Source organism: Hippocampus bargibanti, linkage group LG18, assembly GCF_051943395.1.
Source record: "Hippocampus bargibanti isolate YZ-2025 linkage group LG18, ASM5194339v1, whole genome shotgun sequence".
NCBI lineage: Eukaryota > Metazoa > Chordata > Actinopteri > Syngnathiformes > Syngnathidae > Hippocampus > Hippocampus bargibanti.
The window spans coordinates 3,545,001-3,570,190 of NC_142751.1; the positions used below are offsets into that span (position 1 = coordinate 3,545,001).

Genomic DNA, 25,190 nt, shown 5'->3' on the forward strand with positions numbered 1-25,190 from the left:
AAGCGTGAACAATGTCTTCCGAGTTCAGAGTGCAAAGCAAATTCGCACTTGTCAACCACATTTTGATATTTGCCTCACGCCCCGCGATACCTCCCTGGATTCCCCGCCCACCTTTTTCCCACGTGACTGTCGGTCCAATTGGAAGTGTCGATACAGGCGCAATGCGGATGATTCGATGTAAGGAGCAATGGCGTCGGTCGAACGTATCTGGAGGCAGAAACGGAGCCGAACTTGACCAAAGAACTATCACAGGTACCTGACCGGAAATGTTCTCATTGTCGACCTGAAGTGTTTTTTTTGTGCGAGACAGTCAAAAGATGAACTTGTTTTTATTCAAGCTCCAAATAATGTCAGAACTAACGTACATCATGCTACTTAATTTGTCCGTACAAACTGTAACACAGATAAAAGAATTTAAAAAAACGTTATCGTGTTACCTTTACTTATAAATGAAGTCCATGGCATCGATAACTTATTTGTACAAGCCTTCCTTATCTTTCTTCGGTCTCTCTGTCTCAATGGAGATCACTGCCAGTGAAGAAAGTCGTCCTTGATCAGTCCTGTTCCGACTGTATGTTTTCAGTCTTTTCAGTGCTGAGAACAACCGCTGCACTTCTGCTGTAGTAGATGGAACAGTGAGCACGAGCTGGGGCAACTTTGTCAGGAATAGTTTCAATGAGATCCTTCTGTGCCAAAAAGCTGAAAAGCGGTCCAGGAGAGCTACATCCATCCCTCACCGTTTGTGAGCTATACAATCCGGTGTTGGTCTTGATTTAATTATCTCCTGCTTCGATTGAAAGTCCAGTTTACAAAGTTCTTTCAATTTAGATATGTAATCCTACATTCTGAAAATAAGGCCAAGCAACACAAAAATTACTGGATGGTTGCACTTAACTTGCTAACTGTTTACTGTAGCTTGCTGTCACTAATTCTATTATTCTGCAGCCGAGGAGTCACAAGAAGAATCTCTGGAATCACAAGCGCCCCCTCTCATGATGCAGGAGAACTGTGTGCCTCACCTATGCACACAGTTTTGATAAAAATAAAATACAGTAAAGTCTCGTTAGATCGATATCGGTTATCTTCTTATCTGCTTATGACGATACTATTTTCATTTCCCGGCAAATCTCTAGTCTTTTATGATATAATTAGTTCCGGTTAGTTAGTACGATACCCGGTTATTACGATAATCCGGTTACTAAAATGCCCTTTTCATCTCCCGCCAGCCAATTTGGTCTGCTTATATCAATATAAAAGCAGCTTAAAGCTGAATCAATATTTGCTTAAGGATTTCAACACCACCATTAGCGAAATCTATAAACGCCGTATTGTTTGATTTTCGGCTAACACCGTTGGTCACGTGACCAGCTTTCGTGTCTTGGACTGTAATCCTCGAGCACTATAAAAACGGTGGAGCAGAGCTCACATCATTCATTACTGCTGCAATAGCATCTGAAACATAGTCTTCTTATATACAGTTGTTCAACACCAATTTGAACCATGGGGAAACGTAAGAATTGTGATATTGAAACGAAGTACAAGGCAATAGTGGCTGTGGCGGAGAATCCAACAAGAAGCAAATCCTCCATTGCGAAAGAGTTCGACGTGCCGCAGAATACTTTATCAACGTGGTTGAAGAGTAAAGATAAAATAAAGACAGCATGTTGGACTTCGGCCCTGCATCAGAAAGGATGAGAAAGGCAGCACACCCTGATGTTGAGGACGCAGTGGATACCTGGATGAGGCAAGCGAGGAACCATAACATCCCTGTATCAGGTGTGATGCTGCAGACCAAGGCAGAAATGCTAGCAAAAGAATTGGGCCATGACGACTTCAAATGCTCCAAAGGCTGGTTAAATCGGTTCAAAAACGGACGGATCTGAAGCTACGCAAAATTACTGGAGAGGCCAAGACAGTGGATCAGAAGCCAGTTGACGACTGGCAGAATGGCAGACTGCAAGAGCTGCTGAGGGATTACAAACCCGACGACATCTACAACGCTGACGAAACTGGTTTGTTTTACAAGCTGGAGCCAGACAAATCATATGTCTACAAAGATGAAGATTGCCAGGGGGGGGGGGGGGGGGGGGGGTAAACGTTCCAAGGAAAGACAATCATGCCGTGCGCAAACATGACGGGTACCGATAAATTAAAACTCGTTATCGGCAAAGCAAACAAACCAAGGTGCTTCAGTGGCGTGAAGAGTTTGCCAGTCTCCTACAAAGCAAACCAATTCGCTTGGATGACGTCAGACATTTTCAATGAATGGCTTCAAAGCTGGGATACGAAGCTCAGGCGTGAGAAGAGGAAAATATGCTTGGTTATCAACAACTGTCCAGCCCATCCCAATCCAGACAGCTAAGACCTGAAATGCATCAGGGTGGTGTTTTTGCCACCGAACACCGCAAACCATACGCAGCCCATGGACCAGGGGAATCGTTCAAAATCTCAAAGTCCACTACAGAACAATATTTTTACAAGAGGGTGTCATGAAAGCGATGGAAAAGGGGAAAGAGCTGGAATGGACTGTTTTGGATGCCATTAGGGCAATTTCCAGAGCATGGAGCATGGTGTACCTATCGGGTAAAATACCATCAAGAACTGCTTCCGTCACTGCAAATTTGATCAAAGCAGTAAAGAAACATCTGCAGAGGATGAAGAAGACAACATTCCTCTTGCAGTGATGGCTGAAACGCTAAAAGTCGCCGACATTGGATCGTATGTTACAGTTGATTGGATTGGATTGGATATGCCTTTATTAGTCTCACAGATAATGACATTGCGACATTCCAAAGCTTGTCAGATGCAGATATCGCAGCAGAAATTCAAGCTAAATATCCCCAGAAGATTCCCAGAATGACGAGGATGATGAGGATGAAGAACCAACTGACATAGCATACACACCTATTCCAACGAAGACACAAGCGTTGGAAAGTGTTATGCAATTACGAGTTTACTTAGAGTCGAGAGAAAATGCATCAGATTGTTTAGAAATGTTAAACAATATTGAATCTTTTGTGTTAAAAGGTGAAAAGGGGAAGCAGAAGAAGATGGAAGATTTTTTTAAAGTACAGTGGTACCTCGGTTCTCGAACGCCTCATTGTTCGAACAAATCGGTGTTCGAACAAAATATTCGAGATATTCTTGCTTCGGCGTTCGAACACCAATACGACGCGTGAGTGCGTACGCGAGGGCGGGGAGCTGAGCGGCGCACGGGTGTATCGCTCTGTTCGTGACCAACTGTTGTCGCTAGCGGACGTGCTGCTTTTGCTCTAGCGTTTAATATAGGTGTACGAAGAGTTTTAGCACCTAATCATGCCTCCAAAGAAAGTAAGTGCTGCTTAAAGTGACAAAAGAAAAGTAGTGCGTACAACTATTGCATTTAAGAAAGAAATAATCGCAAAATATGAAGGAGGTGTGCGAGTGTCTGATCTGGCGCGGGAATACAGCATGGCGAAATCTACGATCAGTACGATATTAAAGAATAAGGAGGCTGTGAAATCTAGTGATGTTGCTGTGGGAGTGAGAGCAAGTGTCATTGGATAGATATTTTAAGAGAAAAGAACATCCTGTAGCCGAGTCATCCGAAGCTGTCACGTTCCGAGCAAGAGTGACGGCAGATGACTTGTCGGAACGTAGTGGAATGTTTGGGATCCCAAAACAGACACTTACTAACCAAGCAGGATGTTTATTCACAAATAAAAGAAAACACAGCGAGTAAGAAGGCAGGGGGTGATCCGACCCGCTTACTACGCCAAAAAGCAAATGGCACACGAGGGTGCAAAATTCCCATCCCGGAAGATGACATAAATTTACGGGATGCGGGGAAAATACCTCGGACCGCATACACTTGCGCATCGAAGGAAGAGTCCAGGTACGGTGGCGAGTTGAGCCAATCATCCGGCATTGGCGAGGTGATCGCGAACCGTATAAATTCCCCGTGTCCGTGATTAGAGAATGACAGCGGGTGGAGAACGGCCGTTGTCAACTCGCAAGTGACAGGAGCAAAGAGGTGGTTTCGGTGTTCGAAAAAAATCGCTTTTCAAACAGGGTCCTGGAACTAATTATGGTTGAGAACCGAGGTACCACTGTGTTGCAGAATAAGTAATGTAAACGTTGCAGTTTTTGTTTTCCATATATTGTACTGAATTGTGTTGTATTCAGATATATTTTAATCGCTTGCAATAATCACTGTTTTTCATATGTACATGCTGCCGTTCGTGTTTTCTCTCGTGTGTATAGAACAATGTCGAGTGCATTATTGAATTTAATCAGTCACTATTGCAAGAGTCCCAAACACAAAATGGTAATCGGCAAAGCAACATTCAAAATAGCAAAAACTAACGCATAAGTTTATTTTTCACTTCACTACAGTACAAAAGCATGCTGGATACGCAATCCATGAACTCAAGGAAAAAATTAATTATAGTCCGGATGGCGTCTGGCGTCCATCGTTCACAAATAAAAGTGAAAGAAAGACGGCGACGGTGTATTTGAATTGATGCCATGAGTTTTTTTGTGTTAGGGAGCCTTTTACTGAGCGAGTTGCTTGTTCTGTAGCCACAAAGGGACATAAGCCAGTGTCTTCTTGTGCCGGTCCCAAGCCCGGATAAGTACAGAGGGTTGTGTCAGGAAGGTCATCCGACGTAAAACTTGGCCAAAACAAACATGCGGATCAAACCTCAGAAGATGGAGGACACTGATTGTGGCGACCCATTGAAGGGAAAAGCCGAAAAGAAAAGTTGGAGGAAAACAACGAGCCTTATTCAGAGTAAATGAACTTCTTCCGAGGTGCCACTAGATCAGGGGTGGGCAAACTTTTTGACTCGCGGGCCGCATTGGGTTCTAAGATTTGACAGAGGGGCCAGGCCAGGAGCATTTGGACGGAGCGTTTGGGCCGGAAATACTAAACCCAAAGCATTAAAGGACAACCGACGCCTCCGGACAAGTTATGTCCATAATTTGTAAAATCACTTCAAATGACTTCGACTGAGCATATTTTACAAAGATTCCACAGCATATAACTAGAGTTTACGTTTTAAGACTTGCGCTGAATATTCATGAAGTCTTGTTTTCGAGTTGATGACGATCCCCATGTGATGTCACGTTTGGACCACCCCTGACCGAGAAAGCGACACACAATGCATTTTGCGGTACTTTGTTTAGTCTGAAAACTTCGTGTTGATCCATGTTGATGGCGAAATTAGAAGGAAAACACATAAATAATGCGATGGTGAATCGTTGTGTGTTGCACCAAGACAACTATTTGATATTCGCTGACACAAATTCCCAGCTAACAAGTCAGCCCATTTCCAATGGAGCTTGGGCGCCATCTTCTAGATTTTCTGGGTGCTACATTGCTGTCATTGACGGCTCGAATTGATATGGGAGGACTCCTTTAATCAATTGCAAACATCTATGCTTTCCTCTTCAGAACTATTTGAATCATATTCATAACTGGATGAGTAAAGAGAAAGCATCTTCTCCGAATCTGAAGCCATTGTTTTGATTCTCGAGCAAGGCAAGACGTCTTGGCGTGACGTCACGAACAAGGGGGTGGGACCTTCTGAAGCTGGCCATTTCCGGATTCATTTTGAAGTCATTTTTATTGGTGTTTTTCATTTAACTAAAAATATCAGCCTGCCTGTTTTGGGTATTTTAGATGCTATAAAACGTTTTTCTGATGTCAGTGGGAAACAAAAAAAATGGTGCCAGTTGTCCTTTAAATGTAGTGTGTACAAACCATAGCACAGTAAGTACACTACAACCCAATTTATTAACTGTCTTTCAAATGTGAAAAATATCCCTGATCAGTTAATAAATTTGTCTCAAGGAATATGCAAGATATGGCGTTTACATACTATTTCGCAGATACTTGGAGGAGGAAATGGAAATAGATTAAAATAACGTGCACTGTGATTTATCAAGATTGCGTCTGTTTTTATTAAGTTTCAATCGAAGGGGCAAAGTTAAGAAATCAACATTTATTGAAAAATTGAATCACTTTCTCAACATTCAAAACATATTACACAACGAAATATTCAAGCTCAATAAAATTGTGTTAAATTCCGCAAAATCATGGATGGATTGTCCTGACCGCGCCTCTACAAACTCGCCACGGACGCCCTCGCCTTCACGCGCAAACAGTACACCTGTGCAGTCGCCAAGCACACAGACATAGGCTACCTGCAGTTGAAATTTGCATACTCGGCACGGCAGCCAATCAGAAGCCTGCTTCTTTCTTCCGGACTTTCTCGTTATAAGCAAGTCGTTTTCCAAAATAGATGCACAGAACCTCAGCCCAGGAGAAAGATTCAAAAGAATCTAACAACATATGTGACGCTACAAAACGTAAATTTACATGAAACCGTGACTGTAAACTGTATGTGAGACTTATGAAAGGGGCTTAGTGGCTTGTAGCAAGCAATGCAAACGTTGCATTGTGCACCTTGATGACAAATGACTACTGCAGCAAAATCTACACTGTAGGTTTGTCGTACATTATACTCTTTCATAACTGACACAGTTTCAGCGCAGATCAAACAGACACACTTCCCCTTGAATTCTTTGAAGAAATATTCATTCTCCCACCGTGCCTGAAATTTTCTGCACTCACTTTCTACCTTTCGCTTCTTTGGTTCTGCCATGTTTAGTAACGGGTAAATTTCTTCTGGGATTGGGCTTTTTGGTGGAGCGACTGCCTTGATCAACAGTAGCTCCCCCTGGTGTTAAAACTTAGAAGTGCGGGCCATATTCTATTCTGTTTATAAAATTTATTGCGGGCCAATTAAAAATGGACTGCAGGCCGCAGTTGGCCCGCGGGCCGTAGTTTGGACACCAATGCACTAGATGGTGCCAAAGCACCGTTCTCATTATTTGGCCTCGAGCTCAAAAACAATAATAATAATAATAATAATACATTCCATAATACATTCCATAAGCGCCTTTCAAAACTCTCAAGGTCACGAGATACATTTTTTCTGTGGGTGAGCAGCGGCAGCCACACTCGTCAGCGTTCACACATTTCATTTTGTGTGTCCAAATAAACGCCTTTCAAAACTGCCTAAGGGAGTAGGGGATGATTGAATGATTTTAAACACAACCTTTATTTTGAAAACCGTACACGCTAACATATGCAAACATTTCCCCCTTGACCAGTCAGGCAATGGAAAGCGTGTCACCCCCCGTCATCCCAGCGTTGTCGGCCCCCCCGCTCGCAGCCAAACAGGGGGACGTCCGCCCCAAGACGCCGGGGTCCACCTCGACGCCGACCTTTCTCTCCAACCTGGGGAGGGCCACCCTGCGCGGCATCCGCAAATGTCCCCGCTGCGGCGTCTACAACGGCACGCGGGGGCTCAGCTGCAAGAACAAGGCCTGCGGGATCTCGCTCCGAAACGCCACCTCAGGGACCGGGGCGGGGCGCAAGGGCTCCGTGGATGCATTCCGAGTGATCGTCGACAGCGAGGGGCGAGACAGAAGGGAGCGGGATGACGACGGGGGCGGCGGCATTCAGGTTGGTCCCACATCACTTCTTGCGGGACCCGTTTCAATTCCGTACGAAAGCTTCGTGCGCCGCTTTTGACCTCCGAGATCTCATTTTACTGGTTTTGTAGGTGTTCTCCGTTTGCCACCGAGGCCGAGCGTGCGCCCGTCTGGGCTTCGTGGAGCTGGCAGCCACGGACGCCGCCATCGGCACGTGCCATCGGGACCCCCCGCTGTCTCAGATCAACGTGGGCCGCTGTTTGGTGCCATCCTGTGGGCAGGGTTCCAATTCAGCCCGGCCCGACGCCCTTTGCGTCCACATCAAGGCAGCCGTGGAGTGCGGCCGCTCCGCCGTCCCGCTCAGCGTCAAGAGCTCGGCCCTGGAGGCGCTGACGGCCCCCGCCAGGGTCAAGGAGGAGCTGTGGAGCTTGGCCACCGAGACCCCCGGACCCCTAGTGCAGCGGGTGTCCGGCGACACGGTGGTGGTCAAGTGCCGGCCGGATGAGGCGCACCCCCTGGGCCTTCTGCACTTGACGGTCGGCGGTGGCGGACTGTCGAATCCGGCGAAAGGCACCAAGGTGTCTCGGGAAGCGTTCGTTACACGGCGCCACGCGGCCTTTCACTGCAACTGCCGCCCGCGGAGATTCGAGACAACCGCCGCCGCCGACTCGGACCCTTCACGCCCCTGCCTGCACTTTTACGCCTGCGTCTGCGCCTTTGCCAGCGATGACAAACTGGCATGGGAATTTGCCGCCTTCATCACCTCGGCAACAAACGGTACGTGTCGCCATGCGATGGTCACCAAGAGATGAACCCAATGAATGGATTTCCCCGCTGTGTTTTTCAGGTATCGTCGCAACCCCAACCGGCAGAGTCCTCGTCCCCTGCGAGAGGCCCCCACCTCTTCCCGCAGAAGTCATCAAATACCCTCACAAAGCCAAAATGCCGCGCCTGGATGAAGCTCTTTCGGGTACTGCTCGGCAGGCATCATTGAAGGCTTCTTCTTCTTCCTCGTCATCTGACTCTGGTCATTGAACCGCCGCGGCCCAGGTGGCGGTCAGGCGGCGGACGAGGCCTCCGCCTCCCTGAGTTTCTCCCAGTGGTTGACCGGCGTCACCGAGCGGATCCAGCAGATGATGCACTACCAGTTTGACGGTAAGCTAGCAAATATCCGCTAAAATGTTTAGGACCATAAAATGTTACTGTGGTGTTCCAGAATCTGGTCCATTGGTGAAGCCCATGTTTCAAAGCAAACACAGTGAAGTCGTATTTAGCTGTTCTCACGCAATTTTTTTCTGTTTCCCCGCAGGAAAACCTGAACCTCTGGTGTACTACATTCCGCAGAAGTTCTTCAATGCTTTGCAGGCTCGCCTGTCGCCGGGCTCCAAAAGACGTCTGCCCAACTTCACCACAGGTGCCTTTTTTTTCACCGGGCTAATCGCTAACCGAGCTTAGCCCTAACTCCGTCATATCTCGCCGCCCGCTTCAGCACTGGTGGGCGATGACGGCACCCCTCAGGTCTCCTTTTCCAAGTACACGTGGCATATCACAAACCTGGCGCAGGTCCAACGCATCTTTGACACCCCTGAGGTAAACCGGCCCCAAAACGGGCGCCCCTCCCCCTTTCCGCAGTCTGACGTCAGCGCCGCCATCGTCTGTCCGCCAGTTGCACTTGGAGCTCACTCAGAGTTTTGTTCGCAACGTCGATGGTTCCTACTCCCGCTTTCACTGTCCCGAATCTCCGCTTGAAACCGAGCCTCCGGACGGCGTCCGGGCAGACGGGACGCTGCGGACCTTCCTCAAAGTCGGTAAGCGCCTCCCATTTAAATTAGCATGAAACGTTAGCACCCCTTAGTGCAGGGGTCGGGAACCTATGGCTCGCGAGCCATATATGGCTCTTTTGATGATTGCATATGGCTCGCCGATAAATATTACATATTATAACACATATTGTCGTTTTTTTCGCCGTTCATTTCCCGTTGGGGCTGCAGTTGGCGGAAAGCACAATTTTGATTGGATGACACTGACCTAGAATGGCCGAAAGCGCCATGTTGATTGGATGATAGTGGCCGTCATGTTGAAATAGGTAAACGCCCCTTTAAATGAGCCCACGTTGTGCACTTCAGTGTGAAGGCACCGGAGCATTAGAGGAGAGAAAATGTTCTGATTCTAATTTGCAATGAAACAATACCATTGATGAAACAGTCGAATGTCAGTGACATTTTAACAAGCCCCATGTTAACGTTAGCATCGACATACTTCTGTGAGAAGTAGATTGCAGATAGCAAGTGTGGAAGCTTATGAGCCGTGTGCAGGCGAGCTAGCAGTAACTTCGCCTCTGGACCGGCAAATTGAATTTCATTCCGATCGTTTTCCTGGATTTTTACCAAACACGAGGAACGGAAAACGTTGCATGTTAACGGTGAGTACTATCACAAAGTTATTTTAAATAATACATTCTGATATTTTGTTGAAAAATGGCCGCGCGTGCATGTGTGTGTGTGCGCGACGCGAGAGTTTGTATGTGCGCGCGCGCACGCGAGCGTTTGTATGTGCGCGCGCGTGCGTGTGGCTCTCGCTGAAAAACATTTCTAAATATTTTACTTTTATGGCTCTCTTAGTCAAAAAGGTTCCCGACCACTGTCTTAGTGGGAATTTGACCGTTTTTTTTCGTCTCCGGCTGTACCACGGCCAGGCTCGGATGACCCGGAGGACCCCAGCCCTTTTGTCATCGAGTGGACCCCCGAAGTGCTCCCACGCTGTCACATGGGCGAGCTGAGGATCCTCTTCCAGTTTGGACATGAGCAGAGCGTACATCAAGCGGAATGTCCTGCCAATGACGTTCACGCCACCGCGGGACTCGTCACAAGTGAGCCAACGTCATCAAATTCAACATAAAAAAATGACGATAACAGATAAATAAATATACAGGGAACATCCGAGTTACGACCGGCGCGATTTACAACCACCCGTACTTACGACCACAACCGCCTGACCCTTTTTTTTAATTCTACGCCTGGCACCGCAACGCGCAAGCAGCCGGCAACGCGTGTTACAATTTTGGCCAGCCAGCATGTCACACACTTGCACAGCAATCTACTGCGTAACTACACTCAATACAGTAGTTATACAGTGCAGATACCGTCTTGGCAACATCTCCTGTAGTACGGTACACTGCTTTTTCGTCCGCCTGAGTCCGAGCGTGCGTGTCAGGCGACCTCTTCTGGCCGTTAGCAGGGAGAGCCATTTTTCAACAGCTGTAGTCAAAGTCAAAGTCAGCTTTATTGTCAAATATGCTTACATGCATGACATACAGCACAAATGAAATTACTGTCCTCTCGGACCCAGCGTGCAAGGCAGTTATAATGACTTTAACAAACACATACACGAAAACACCAATTTGCCGGGAGAGAGAGGGGAAGCCGCTGCATGTTCACGTGCCGCCATCTTGGGAAAAAAACATTTTGATTGAGCATTTGATGTCTTATTTTTCTAGAACCCACTTTATAAAATATAAATCGAGAATATGAAATATAAAATGATGAAAACGACACTAAAAGGTAAGTATAGCATTTATAAATGAAGTGTACAGTAAACAGTTATATTACAGGTACAGTTCTACCGTAATAAAAATTGATATTACGAAATATAAAATGATAAAAACAACACTGAAAGATAATTATAACATTTATAAATGAACTGTACAGTAAACAGCTGTGTATACGTTACAGGTACAGTTATACAGTAATAAAATCGATAATATGAAATATAAAATGATAAAAACAACACTAAAACATAAGTACAACATTTATAAATGAACTGTATAGTAAACAGCTTGGTATATATTACAGGTGCAGTTATATCGTAATAAAAATCAATAATACGAAATACAAATTGATAAAAATGACACTAAAATTGATCACATTTATAAATGAACTAATTGTAAACAGTTTGGTCTATAATAGTATTAAATAGAAAACATTGCTTAAAAACAACAGATTGACATCATATACTATCCTGTCGTGTAAACATCACGTCGGCCAATTTGAATGAATTTCGACTTACAACCGTTTGACTTACGACCGTTTTGTCAGACCGGAACCCTGTTATAACTCGGATGTTACCTGTATACGTTTTGGGCTTCAACCAGAAAATATTCCACGAATGAATCAGTCAATTATTTTTCTGATTCATCTGTGAATCAATAAAAAATGTTTTGGATATGTTTTAATTTCCATCACTTATGAGAAAACAGGACATTGTTTCAGAGTGACCGCGCACCAAATGCACAAACAGAAATAACGATTTAATTACTTTTTATTTGAAGTGTTTGAAAGCGTGAAAAGTATACTGTCTTTTAAACATCAGGGTTTATCACTCCCTCTTCTTTTTCTTCAATAATAAAATCAGTAAAGCGGCAGTCATGTGCGTTTGTGCGAATTGTACTGTGTGTGTCTTCTAATGTTGTTTTGTAATCTTACACACCGTTGTAAATAGTATACGTATTTTAAAAAATAAAGCATTTGAAGGACCAGAGACCAGAATTCCTTCATTCTGGCCTTCATTCATTTTCTGAAAAAAAAAAAAAATACAAAAAAATGCTATTGCTAGATTATTGACAATGTGTTGAAATACCACTGCTGTCATATATTTTTGGAAATAATCAGATATTTATTCAAAGACATCTTTAACATAAAAAAACGGGGAGAGGGGAGCGTTTTTTTTGGGGGGGTGACAATGACTAAAGTAGACCCCTGCGTCCTCACCTGCGGTTCATCCGTAAGCACCATTAAAAAAATATACATAAGGTTGTATTTATTGTGGGGTATCGGCAACCCCTCTCATGGGAAGTGAATAATTTGTGTGATTAAAAAAAAAAGTAAGTTGAATTCATTGCGAATGGGCGGCATCCTCGCCGGTCACGTGGTCTACGTCCCGGCCGCTTTTTCCCCCAAACCTCCATCAGCCACGCCCCTCGTGACGTCACTGTCGTTGGTGTTGCGAGGGAAGCAATGGCGTCGCTCGACGAAAACAGCTGTGGGCGACGAGGCGCCCGTCCGTCTTCTTGTTATGCTGTGGAAGGAAGAAGCCCGCCGTCGTCGCGCCTGTAAACAACGTCGTGTGGAGCCTCGGGGACAAGGACAGGCAGGCCATGGCGGGTCATTAAGACCAGGAGACCGAGCAGGTGAGCGCGGGGTGGGTTGGGGTGGAGGGGGGGGGGGTTCCGACCGCCCACCCCACCCCTTCCGTTACTTCTCTCTTCCGAGGACCACTTCTCTTCACACCTTCTTCTCTCCTTGTTCTCACTGGAGGATGCCGTGACGGCTTAGCAACAAGAATACAATGGAGGCGAGGGCGGAGGCAGCAAGCAGCCAGTTAGGAGGCTGCCGACATGGCCACCAAAAGGGGGCGGGGGTCGACTCGATTCTCGCGACACAATCATGGGCTCAATTTCCTCCGGTTTCCATTTTCAACGTTCATTCAACGGCAACAACTGTATTGATACTTCTACGCGCGCTTTCTTCAATTTGAACAATAAAGTTGTTCGAACGAGTCATTCAAACTGACACCGACGTTTCTTACGATCCTGACTCGACTTCGGAGAGTCCATCCATCCAGGGGGGTGCTGGAGCCTACCTCAGCTGTCGTATCGGGCACGAGGCGAGGGACACCCTGAATTGGTTGCCAGCCAATCGCAGGGCACACAAAGACGTACAACAGTCACTCTCCCACTCACACCTAGGGACAATTTGAATCTGCCTGCCATGCATGTTTTTTTTGAGTGTGGGAGGAAACCGGAGGACCCGGAGAAAACCCACGCAGACCTGGGGAGAACATGCAAACTCCACACAGGGCAGCCAGACCGGGACGCGAACCGGCAACTTCTGCACTGTGAAGCCTGTGTGCTAACCACTCGACTACCGCTGACTTCTGAGAGTCTTCTGACTTAATTCTCTTCATATTATGATTAGTCGTGTAACTTTATTATCTTTAGAGTACGACTTTCTGTTGGGTTTGATAACTTTGTTGTAGGTTTGCGACTAACGATTATTTCAATAAGAATTGATCTCAGTGCCTTTCAAAACAGCCAAGGACACTTTACAAAGAACAAAACAATAAACATATGACATTAGAAATACAGTATTTTAAATAAAGTACGAATGACTGTTTTTCTATCACATGAAGTGTTCCCCCCCCTCATTTTGTAACGTAATTGCCATCACATTTTTATTGTCGTGTACAATAAATATTTCAAACCTTTTTCAGAGCCTCTTGGCCTTCACATTTTTTGCGATGCAACAAATTGGAATGGCTGCTTTGTCTGTCTCACCCAGGAGTGGATGCTTGCTATTGGACAGCATGGCCTCCCAGGAACCGTCGCCCCCATCGTCCATAGAAAGCAACAAGCCAGGCTTCCCCAAGAAGATCCTGGGCAGCAAACTGGAGGACAAGCACCTGTGCAAGTGCTGCCACAACGTCCTGAGACGACCCTTCCAGGCGCAGTGCGGCCATCGCTTCTGCTCGTACTGCTTCAATCTGGCCATCAGGTCAGCAAACGAGCTCGCTAACTAGCTAGATATCTGTTCATTTATTTGTTTGTTTATTTATTTTTGCACATTTGCTCATCTTCACCTAGAATACAAGCTAGCTAGATAGATATCTGCTCATTATTTATTTATTTATTTATTTTTGTACATTTGCTCATCTTCACCTAGAATGCGAGGTCGATATCTGTTCATGTATTTATTTATTTATTTATTTATTTATGTTTACTCATTCTCACATAGAACGTTGGCTAGATAGCTAGCTAACTAGTAGGATGTCTGTTCATTTATTTACAGTAAAGTCTCATTATATCGACATTCTTGGGAGTAAAAAAAAAATGTTGATATAACCGTACTATCTATATGTCCGATCCTGTGCCGTACTGCATGAAGCGGGGGCAATAAATGAGGGATCTTTGATATGGCATGTAATTTTCTCATTGGGTTCATGGATAGCGTATCTAGCATGTACTGTAGTGAAGTGAAAAAAAAACTCATGCATTAAATAAAAACGTCATTTATTATTTTTATTACGCACTCTTGCAATCGTGACTCTGCGTATCACTCGACATTGTTGACATTGTACACACAAGAGAAACCACGAACGCCAGCATGTACAAACTATGAAAAACAGTGATTATTGCAAGCGATAAAGATATCTGAATACAACACAATTAAATACATATATGCAAAATGAAAACTGCAACGTTTATATTACTTACGTTGATGAAGTATTCTGCACGTCGAGCTATTTCGCGATGAAGGAGTTGCTTATTGGATTGTCCCCCACAGCCACGATTGCCTTGTACGTTGTTCGTATATCACAATTTGTTTCCCCATGGTTGAAATTGGTGTCAAACAACTATACTGTATAAGAAGATTACAGTTTTGTGACGTTCTCATCCTCTTTGATCCAGGTCCGAAGTGCCGTCTTTATTATGGTAGAAAATAGCGTCTGCTCCACTGTGCAAGACATGGAAGCTGGTCAGTCACGTGACCAATGATACAGATTTCGATAATGGTGGTACTGTATAGAAACCCCTAAGCAAATATCGATTCACCTTAAACTACTTTTGTATCGATATAAACATAGCAAAATGGCCGGCGGGAGATGAAAAAGCACTGTTGTAACCGGATTATCATAATAACCATGAATCGTACTAAACTGAACTAATTATACCGTATTTTTACGACCAAACGGCGCACCGTGTGAAAAGGCGCAGTCTCGTTTATGTGTCCCATTTCTGTATTTAACACACACATTGGGCGCACCGGATGAAAGGACGCAAGTTTTATATACCGGTACATATCCTCTACTGCTATATGTACGTCCGCCTCACAACAACACACAGGCATACAAGTATGCGTATTTAAAAAAACAGATCGGGAGCAAAACTGAGTTTGGTAGTGCTTTATTTATTAATTACAAAGGAATAACATTTTGTAATCATCACTCAATATGCGTCGGCATGGTAAAAAGGAGCACATTACCGGTACCGACTTTTCCGAAAGCTCAAACCACCGTGCTAGCAGACACGTTAGCCCAAGCATCCACAATCCATTGGCAAACTGTGGCGTAACATCCAGCCCTTTTTGTTTGCCTTAAAAATGACGCCTTCTGGAAATGTCTCTTTAGGCAAAGTCTTTCTTTAAAAAAAAAATCACAATCGCCGGGAGTTTCTCTCCGTTAGCATGGCAGCCTTTTCGCCAGCTTTTCAGAATAATTCGCCGGCCGTCGCTACAGTAGTCCCAGTCCGCATGGAAAAATCGCACAGTTTCATAAAACGCCAGCACCAAGACGGACCTCCTTGGAAATGTTCAATTTTCATTTCCTCCGCTAGCGTTACTGCTCTGAGTGGGATGGTGACAGTCGAAACGCTCCTTATGCTCGCTCTTAGCTCGCCGATCCATTGCTCGAATCTTTCCTCCAACTCCGGCCACCTTGCCTTATGTCCGTGTATTATGTCACGGCCGCTCCATTCCCATGTTCCTCGGCGTAACTGATAGCCTTCAGTTTAAACTGAGCTTCATAACCATATCTCTGTGCCATTTTCAGGGTTGTTAAAACAGCATTGTTCCGCATAAAGAACATACCTGTTCGTTTATACACAAACCACGCCCACACATCCCCCCCACATGTTCTCTCCCACGTCCTCCTCATGGTGGTCTCTAATACGTCCGCACTACAGGGCGCACCGCACATTTTGAAAAAAATCTGAGACGTTTATATGCGCCTTATGGTCTTGAAAATACGGTACATAAAAAGACTAGAAATTTGCCAGGAAATGAAAATAGTTTCGTAATAAGCAGTATTAGCAATATAACCAATATCGATATAACGTGACTTTACTGTATTTGGTTGTTTATTTATTTATTTTTGTACATTTGCTCATCCTCACCTAGAATGTTAGCTAGCTAGATAGATATCTGTATATTTATTTTTTTGTTTGTTTATTTATTTTTATACTTTTGCTCATCCCCACCAAGAATGACATGTCTTTTGTCTTGTAGTAACGGACCCCAGAAATGCAACGCCTGCATCAAGGAGGACATTTTTGAAGAGACCACCTCAATCCTGAAACAAGGATGTGTGAGTACCGGCACTTTGAAATCTGTAAAACTGACTCGAAATTCTTCACATTTGAGGCAAAGTTGCTCATTCAAAGCTTTTTCAAGGCTTTCCCCGACAATGCGGTTCGACGGGAAGTGGAAAATCTGACGGCGGTCTGCGTGAATGAAAGATGCTCTTGGAGAGGATCTGTCAAAGAGTATGAGGTGAGTCGCAGGCGTCGGGACCGCCCGCTCTAAAGTCAACCAGCCGCTCACCGTTTGGCGGTCTCGGTGCACCCGTTCTTGAGAAAATGTTTCTGGTATTTTCCCCGGCATTTATTTTCAATGTGATTTGTCTCAGGTGAACCACGAGGGCAAGTGCGAGTTCATGATTGTACCGTGCCCATCCTGCAAGGAGCGCATTCGCTTCAACGAGCAAGAGCGCCACAGCGAGCGCGAGTGCTCAGAGAGGACGCTCAACTGCAAGTACTGCAAGGAACCATTTCACTTCAAGAACATCAAGGTGAGGGAAGCAAACCAAAAATAAACACAGTGGTCCAAGTCGAGGTCCGGGGAACAAATCTGGCCCGCTACATCATTTTATGTCGCTTTTATCATTTTATATTTAGATTTCATATAGTGGGTTAAAGAAAACACTTATACGTAAAGCATACAGCTGTTGAAAAATCGCTCTCCTTGCTAACGGCCAGAAGAGGTTCCCCGACACACGCACGGACTCAGGCGTACGGCAAAGGAAAAAAAGAGGTGTATAGTGCTACAGGAGATGTTGCCGAGAAGGTATCTGCACTGTGTATCTACTGTATTGAGTGTAGTGACGCAGTAGGTTGTTGTGCGAGTGTGTGACATGCTGGCCTGCCAAAATTGTGGTACGCGTTGCTGGCTGCTTGTGCGTTGCGTGACAGGTGTAGAATTAAAGAAAAGGAGGGCTCTGGCGGGCGCGGTCATACGGGTGGTCGTAATTTGCACCGGTCGTAACTTGGATGTTACCTGTATTTAGAACATTAAGAAAGCCAGTTTTACCGTTTCAAATGAGTCGTAACTCGCATGTTACCTGTATTGTGTTTTTCATTTACATTCACTTAGCAGAGTTTGCATGCCTCGTAGAAATGCGGCCGAATCAAAACAAATTGACTGTTGCAAATAAAAAAGTCCAATTTGAGTTTGCTCTCCAGGCCCACGACGAGATCTGCCCCAAGTACCCGATGATCTGCGAGGGCTGCGCCAAAAAGAAGATCCCCAGGGAGAAGGTCAGCTCAATGCTTTCCATTCGCCACTCACTCCTCTGCCCGCCGTGTGCCGACTTTTGTCACGTCTTGCAGTACGTGGACCATATCAAGTTCTGCAGCAAGTTCAGGATGCCGTGTCGCTTTCACGTTGTGGGCTGCGACATGTCGGTGGGTGACCTCATTGGAATCCTTTTCCTAAGCTGCTTTTGTGTCATTTGGCGGCTTTTTTGGAGTCGCAGGTGGAGAAGGAGAAGACCCACGAGCATGAACGGGCCTTTGCCTATGAGCACTTGAACCTGCTGCTGCACTACATCATGGGCATGAAGGTGAGCATGGAGGGGCTGCAGCCGCAGGGTCTGGAGGTGGCCGGACACAAACTGCTGGAACTGCAGAAGTCCCTCAGAGAACTGGAGGCTCGGGTCTCCCAGCTCAGCACCGCCACTTCCTCCTCCTCCGCCTCCTCCACTTCCGGGCCTCCCGTGCAGGGAGTCGCCGGCGCCTCTTCCTCCGGCCCGGGCCCGCTGGGCCCGACTCCGCTGCCCCCAGGCCCCACCCTGTCCGTGTCCACCTCCTTCACGCCGCTGCCCAGCTCGGTGGGAGCGGCTCTGGAGCTGCAGCTCCACAGCGAGAAGACCAAGGTGGCGGAGCTGGGCCGCCGCTGCGCCGAGCTGGAGTTGAAGGCAGCCACCTTTGAGAACGTGGTGTGCGTCCTCAACCGCGAAGTGGAGCGCTTCGCCACCACCATGGAGGCTGGCAACCGTCAGCACAAGCTGGACCAGGACAAGATCGAAGCCCTGAGTAACAAGGTCAGACGGAATAATCCGGAATAATCGCCACAACTGTACATAGATATTCGTGGAGACTGGGGACATTCACCACAAACCAGATAGTGTTCCTGTCACCCTTGTCCAAGATGAAAAAAAAGAAAGAAATACTTAGCACAGAAAACAGTGCAGTTGGCTCGCTTGCTTGCATAAAATGCTAAAAACAATAGCATCCTTACAGTGCAGTTTGCTCGCTAGCTAGCATAAAATGATAAAAACAATAGCATCCTTTTTTTTTTCCTCAAATGGCATTTATTCGATTGCCAGTTGCTCGTGGACGAACAAGAAAACGGCCCAGGCGTAGTCGCCTTTGATCTGGCACTGAGTGAAGAACCATCCTTGCAGGTGCGGCAGCTGGAGAGGACGGTAGGCCTGAAGGACCTGACGGTAGCGGAGATGGAAGGGCGCCTTCGGGAAATGTCCGCCACCACCTTCGATGGCGTCTTTGTGTGGAGGATCTCCGATTTTGCTAAGAAGAGACAGGACGCCGTGGCCGGCCGAGCCCCCGCCATGTTCTCGCCGGGTAAGGGACGCCATCTTGATTTTTTTGTACTCGTATCCCATTTGAAGATGCTTTCCTCTGGTTCCCGGGCAGCTTTCTACACGAGCAAGTACGGCTATAAGATGTGCCTTCGCATCTACCTGAACGGGGACGGGACGGGGCGCGGCAGCCATTTGTCCTTGTTCTTTGTGGTGATGCGGGGCCTGAGCGACGCCCTGCTCAAGTGGCCCTTCAACCAGAAGGTACAGCAAATGGGGCGGTGGGCGGGTGGCAATTGCTGAACAAATGTCAAAAATTGGATTGGATTACTCTTGCGTTGGAGAAAATGGACATGTCACAGCAACAAAGTGATGAAAGGAAGAGGAAAGGAAGGAGTAGAAAAACAAAATACATCTTGAAGGCGCCATCTTGAAGTTAAACAACAACAAAAATAAATATATAAATAAATAAATAATGTGACACAACACAAAAAGCACTTTCTGCACCCTCTTTGTTGTATGAAGCCATTCTAGCCATTCTAGATGAAAGAATTAGAGGATCACAGCCTCCTTTTTAGCAGTGGATCTGGGCCGTCATAGTGAAATGTGCACGTCTGCTACAAGCTAAATGTTGAAAGCAAAACACAAAGCTTTAGCATCCATTGACCAAAACAGATTTATTGTTCCACGTAAATCCGCATCAATTCCAAGCCGCGACCGTTCCACATACACTCTTTTCTTGTCACCGGGGGCTCCTCAAGCCATGCATTCATCCGGCCGCAGACTGTCCAACAGCACCAACCTTTTCGCTGAACAAAGCGTTGCTGTGAAAATGCCGCCCGTTACAGGTGCAAAATGGCTCTGACATTCCTCCCGATCAAAAACGGTGCTGGCATATTCGTGCTACTGAAAAGGCAACCAGTGCTTTCAGGGGAAAAAAATGGAAATCAAATTTAATTTTTTTTGGCACCCAGGTAACCCTGATGCTGCTGGACCAGAGCAACCGGGAGCACATCATTGACGCCTTCCGCCCCGACGTGACCTCGTCATCCTTCCAGCGGCCGGTGAGCGAGATGAACATCGCCAGCGGCTGCCCGCTCTTCTGCCCCTTCTCCAAGCTGGACGCCAAGAACTCGTACATCCGCGACGACACCATCTTCATCAAAGCCATCGTGGACCTCACCGGGCTCTAGAGCGGGGGCGGAGCCACGCCAGGTACTCACTTTGGTGACCGGTCCGGGCCGGGGTCTTGGTTTTAGTCGCCGCGTCATCCCCTCCGGGGTCCTTCCACTGCTTTTGGGGTGTGGGGGGTGACAAAGGCGTGCCCGAGCGCCGGAATGACCCCCCACCCCGCGCTGTTTGTTTGCGGACACATAGAGAAATTCGTATATATTATCGTGGCTGTAGTTAATTTTCCGCCCGAGCGGGGTGGGGGGGGGGGGTCTTCTGCTTCTTCTTGAGCTTGTTGGTGTCGTCGAACCTCTCTGGTCTCGTGGTGAGTAAATTTTGCATAGACAAACGTGGAGTTATGTGATCAACAAGGCTCCTCCCTTCTTATTTTGCGTCCCCCGCCAAACCCCCTAAGTGCTACATGCATGCTCATTGGCGCCTCCCTCATTAAGGAGCAGGCGGACATTTTCCTGTAAACTTTATGCTTGTTCTGATTCTGGGATAGGGGGGAGGGGGGGTTTGAGAAGGGGCAAGGTTTGTGACCGGAGCTTTGGTTCATCTGTGGAAGATACAGTGGAGTTAGTGAGGTGTCCGAGGCGCAGGCCTGAAGTTGTGTTTTGTATTTTGATCCCTCCCATGGGGGTGCGTGTACAGAAAGGGGGGCGAACAGTTATTGTTTTGTGAAAACATGCTATTCAGGGGCGTTAGGGACCAAGATCGGCCTCAAACAATTACAATTAGCCAGTGATAGTTGCCCCCAACACACACACCAACGTAGTTCCGCGGCAACAAAATGGCGGCAAGCACTACTACTAATAATACATTTCATTTACAAGCGCCTTTCAAAATTTCTATCTAAATAAATTGCTTCAACTCCATTCAAGCAATTTCCTTAGCAACAAGTTTTAAAGCGCTACTTTTGCTAGATGAAGTACCTCAAATCACGTCTACACAGTTTCTTAACCTTGTTGTGCCGCCAAATTGCTGCATCATAACCTTTTTTTTCAGGCGGAAAATGTGCAGAAAGACAAGTTGCCATTGTTGCGCCGTTCAAGCTAGCGAGCTGGACTGCTCTTTGAGGGCAAGGGGTCCCCACTGGCCTGTTTTCAAACCACTCTCCGCCGGTATTGAAGCCTCTCTGTGCATGGGAGACTTTAATTGGCAAAATGGTCGCTGCCGTTGCCGTCGCCGCCATCTTTTTATTTGTTTGGAGGAGAATACGCTAGAATAGCTATTATGTCATATCCGGTCACGCTCGTCACCGGGCGCTGGCCTATATAGTTGTGAAAGCAATGTATAAAATATGCCTTTTCCATATCATAAATGGATATATACAAGCGTGGACGCGCGCCAGCTGATATAATAAGTCGAGTATTACCGAATACGCTATGAATTCTATATCTATGTATCCTTTTTTTGGGGGGGCGTGGAGGATTGCCAAAGATGGTTTAAAACAGGCCAGAAAGGATTCCGACAGCACGGCGCCAATCCTGCTGGGGGTGCAAAAGGACCTTTTGATGGCGTCCTTTTGGCGTTACTTAGTTGGCGCCATTTGCTGCCGCTTTTCTCATCTAAATATGGCGGCAAAGGGACTTTTCATGTCGTGCTTGACCGTGTAGATAGACCGTTTATTCTTAGCTGAAGGGAAAAGCATGTAAGCAGTACCGTTATGCGCGTGGGAGGGTGGGTATTGTATATTATGATAAGCCTTTGTGTCGTGCCAAACTCAGATATGACCTCAATGTTGTATTACAAGCTATTTATTTCTTCATGTGTTGCCAAATGATTATTTGAACTTTTGCTGCTGTTTGTGCGAGCTACTTGAGAATACAGGTAACATCCGATTTACGACCAAGTTCCGTTCCAACCAAAAAGTCGTAAGTCAAAATGCCCCCCCCCCCAGTCCATCGCACGGTGGATTGCTGTGCAAGAGTGAGATAGTGGCTCGCTGGCGAAAATTGTTGTATGCGTTGCCGGCCTGCTAGTGCGTTGCGGTGCCAAGCGTAGATTTAAAAAAATTTAAATAGGTATCTGGAGGTCGTGGTCGTAAGTAAGGTTGGTCGTAAGTCAAGTTGGTCGTCAGTCAGATGTTACCTGTATAAGGCGGGGTGGATCAAACTCCTTCGTCTCCATATTGACATTCATGCAAGCTGAATGTAAAAATGTTGCACCATAGAAAGTAAACACTTGTGCGTGTTTTATGGGATGCCGTCGACTGGAAGCCACTCGGCTTTGCTTCTGTGTTCAAACAGGGTATTTTTCTCGCCGTACAGTCATCCCTCTTTTTTCGCGGTGAATGGACACCATGAAAATCCACAAAGTCGAGTTATATGATAATAACCCAGGGGATAAGACAGAGGGGGGTGCTGGGCGGAGCTGAGAAGATGCACAGCCAATCCACATGGCTGTCAATCATGAGATATGGTGCTGTCATTGGGTGACATCACCAATCAAGCCACCGCCATGTACGAAACCTCGAAGTTATCCGTCATTTTTTAAAAATTCATTTCCCTGAAAAAAAAATTCTGCGATGCACTGAAACTGCGATAAGCGAACCGTGAAGTGGCGATGGATCACTGTACCTTGAAGGCACGAGCCATACGAGTATTCAGCTGTTGATACTTGATGTGTTTTCAAGCTCGGAAGAAGCTGTAATAAAGTTGCTGATTTGAACAGCGTTTTGTTTGTCGCGCTTTTTGTCCATTTGCGCCCATGACAAATACTTGATGGGAATTGCTGTAAATGGCTGATTGCAGGCAGCTACAGTGATATCTCAGCTTACGAACTTAATTGGTTCCCAGAAAGTGTGTGTAAGGCGTAAAGTTTGTCTGCCAAACCATTAAAATGAGAATAATCTGTTCCCAGGTCCCCATAAAACATGATTTTCGATAAAATAAGCCTTAAAACTACACAAAAATATACCTTATTTTATGTATAATAAATGTGTTATTGGATTGTAATGAAAGAAATAAAATGTACTGTATAATCAAGTCGTTTTATTGACCTTAGTGATGGTCATTGATGTAGTTGCCTCTTGATGATATCCGAGTGACGTTGCCGTGCTTTGTCGGCGATAATACCCTCACTCACACTGTCCCATAGCTAGCTACTTTTCATTAATCCAAATCAGCCGAAGTTTTTCAACCTCCTCTATTGCCTGAGACCGTTGCTTAGACAACACAGAAATACCCTTAGCCACACGTAGCAATGGTCCATTTAGCGTAATGGTACTGGGACGCTAAGTCACACAAACACACACCTCGTTGGTATTTTTCGATTATCTCCTTCTGCTCGACTGTCATTTTATTTTGTGTCCTCTTCGGCTTAACACTGGCCTGTGGTGGGGTTTTTTGGTCCCATAATAGCAAAAGCACTCCACTCGATTACAAACCACGTCCGCACTCCAAGAAAGGGAGTGACAAAAACTAGTTTGCCAGCCACCGTGGCGCTGTGTGGTTTGGTTCGTCCACCGAAAACTAGTTAGTATGCCAAGATTCTATTCTCGCGAATTTAATGTTCGTAAGGCGAAAAGTTTGTCAGCTAAAGCGTTCGTAAGCCGAGCTGTCACTACTTCCTTGGCAAGGGCGGCTTCCAGTGTTTTTCCAACATTGGCTACCGGAGGACGCCAAAAACACCGAATATATTTTATACAATTATGCCCGCTTGTAAAAGATTCGAGATGATGCAACTTCACAAATGTTTCTTTGCATCAGGTCACATAACGGTAAAATTCTTTTCTGCGTTCGCAAATGTACACCCCCCGCCAAGGATCAAAGGCTCAGTTGGGAACTTGAAAGGACAAAAATAGTTTTGGAGCCAGACTCTACCATGTCTGCCAAATATCACAATCGCCGTAGGCCTGAAAAAAATGGCTGTGCTACTCTGCAAGCCTCCCTGCCATGTTTAACGGTGTCCCATCCTGACTCGGTTCCAATAGAAGCAGGTCAGCCCTCGAGGTGGCGTCAATACATAATTAAAAACAGGATACCGCCAGCCCCCACATAGCATATGTCCAAACCATTAAGTAGGCGTTTTTTTTTTTTTTTTTTTTGAGCGGTCCTTCAAAACCGCCACTGCTCGTTCCATTTCAAGCCTTGAGGCCCGGTTGTATTTCACGGACTGTCCGCCGTGAGCGGCCTGGAAGGATTTGGCGTGAGTGGCCTGTCAATTCCACTGATTCATCCTCCATCTGGACCGTGAAGCGTTAAACTTTTGCACATGGGGGAGCGACCTGGCGGCTAATCGCGTCTGAGAATTTCAAATGTGGCCAAAACCGGATTTCACATTTAAATTTCTGTTTTTTTTTGTGATGCCAAGGTACATGGCCCAAATCCAGAAGTAAATGTTAGTATTCTGTGTTATGCCACTAGTTGACAAATCACCCGCACTACCGTGATGTGACCCGATTGTGGTTTTCCTCCCAGTTTGACTGATTGAGACTTGGCTCTGAAAGTGTTGTTATCACTCATTTCTGTAAAATGTCAGACGCTGATCTCCAAATGAAGGTTTTGGAGTGGCCAAGTCCGGAATGGAATTCAACGGAGATGCTGTTGCCGGTGTGACCTTCAATGGGCGGTTCATGCTCCAAAACACTCCTACGTTTTCATTGTGGGGACAGGTAGCTTTCATTTATTCATTCATTCGTTCATTCATTTGTTCATTTTTGTTTATTTATTGGTGGTATGTTTCTAAATAAATGAAATTGGCATTTACAAAGTGCATTTCATATTTCCTTGGGTTGTCTCTGCGTGATGAAAAATGTCTCCGGTTCAGACCCACAGAATACAGTTTTGAATTTTAGGACTGCATAAAGATTCAATACAGCATAAGAAGCCTTAGACTCTCTTCTTTCATCATAAAAAAGAGTTAATTCCCAAGTTATATGGATCTGG

General features: G+C 46.0%; 2 protein-coding genes across 3 annotated transcripts; both read left to right on the forward strand.

Annotated features, from left to right (window-relative positions):
* Positions 1–96: 96 nt before the first annotated feature.
* On the forward strand, positions 97–11,923 carry lg18h2orf42 (linkage group 18 C2orf42 homolog). Its single transcript, XM_089020389.1, has 9 exons — positions 97–252; positions 7,159–7,513; positions 7,614–8,259; positions 8,330–8,452; positions 8,533–8,637; positions 8,792–8,896; positions 8,972–9,072; positions 9,149–9,290; positions 10,178–11,923. Exons 2-9 carry the CDS (start codon positions 7,166–7,168, stop codon positions 10,378–10,380), a joined length of 1,773 nt encoding a protein of 590 aa, XP_088876515.1. The 5' UTR covers positions 97–252; positions 7,159–7,165; the 3' UTR covers positions 10,381–11,923.
* Positions 11,924–12,482: 559 nt separating this feature from the next.
* LOC148884254 (TNF receptor-associated factor 2-like) lies at positions 12,483–24,921 on the forward strand. 2 transcript variants are annotated; one of them, XM_089020385.1, is made up of 12 exons: positions 12,483–12,667; positions 13,818–14,030; positions 16,539–16,617; positions 16,704–16,802; positions 16,939–17,100; positions 17,771–17,845; positions 17,918–17,992; positions 18,064–18,630; positions 18,994–19,171; positions 19,244–19,392; positions 20,103–20,343; positions 24,784–24,921. In XM_089020385.1, exons 2-11 carry the CDS (start codon positions 13,843–13,845, stop codon positions 20,319–20,321), a joined length of 1,791 nt encoding a protein of 596 aa, XP_088876511.1. In that variant the 5' UTR covers positions 12,483–12,667; positions 13,818–13,842; the 3' UTR covers positions 20,322–20,343; positions 24,784–24,921. The 2 variants fall into 2 exon arrangements, with proteins under 2 accessions (XP_088876511.1, XP_088876514.1); XM_089020388.1 differs by lacking the exon at positions 24,784–24,921 and adding an exon at positions 21,307–22,976.
* The last annotated feature ends 269 nt before the right edge of the window (positions 24,922–25,190 follow it).

Bases quoted from the DNA above. Each gene is read 5' to 3' on its own strand.
- LOC148884254 (XM_089020385.1), top strand. From the start codon at position 13,843: ATGGCCTCCCAGGAACCGTCGCCCCCATCGTCCATAGAAAGCAACAAG. The intron at 14,031-16,538 runs GTCAGCAAACGA...TTTGTCTTGTAG, and splicing joins TGCTTCAATCTGGCCATCAG to TAACGGACCCCAGAAATGCA. The intron at 16,618-16,703 runs GTGAGTACCGGC...AGCTTTTTCAAG, and splicing joins CAATCCTGAAACAAGGATGT to GCTTTCCCCGACAATGCGGT.
- lg18h2orf42 (XM_089020389.1), top strand. From the start codon at position 7,166: ATGGAAAGCGTGTCACCCCCCGTCATCCCAGCGTTGTCGGCCCCCCCG. The intron at 8,453-8,532 runs GTACTGCTCGGC...GCCGCGGCCCAG, and splicing joins CCTGGATGAAGCTCTTTCGG to GTGGCGGTCAGGCGGCGGAC. The intron at 9,291-10,177 runs GTAAGCGCCTCC...TACCACGGCCAG, and splicing joins GCGGACCTTCCTCAAAGTCG to GCTCGGATGACCCGGAGGAC.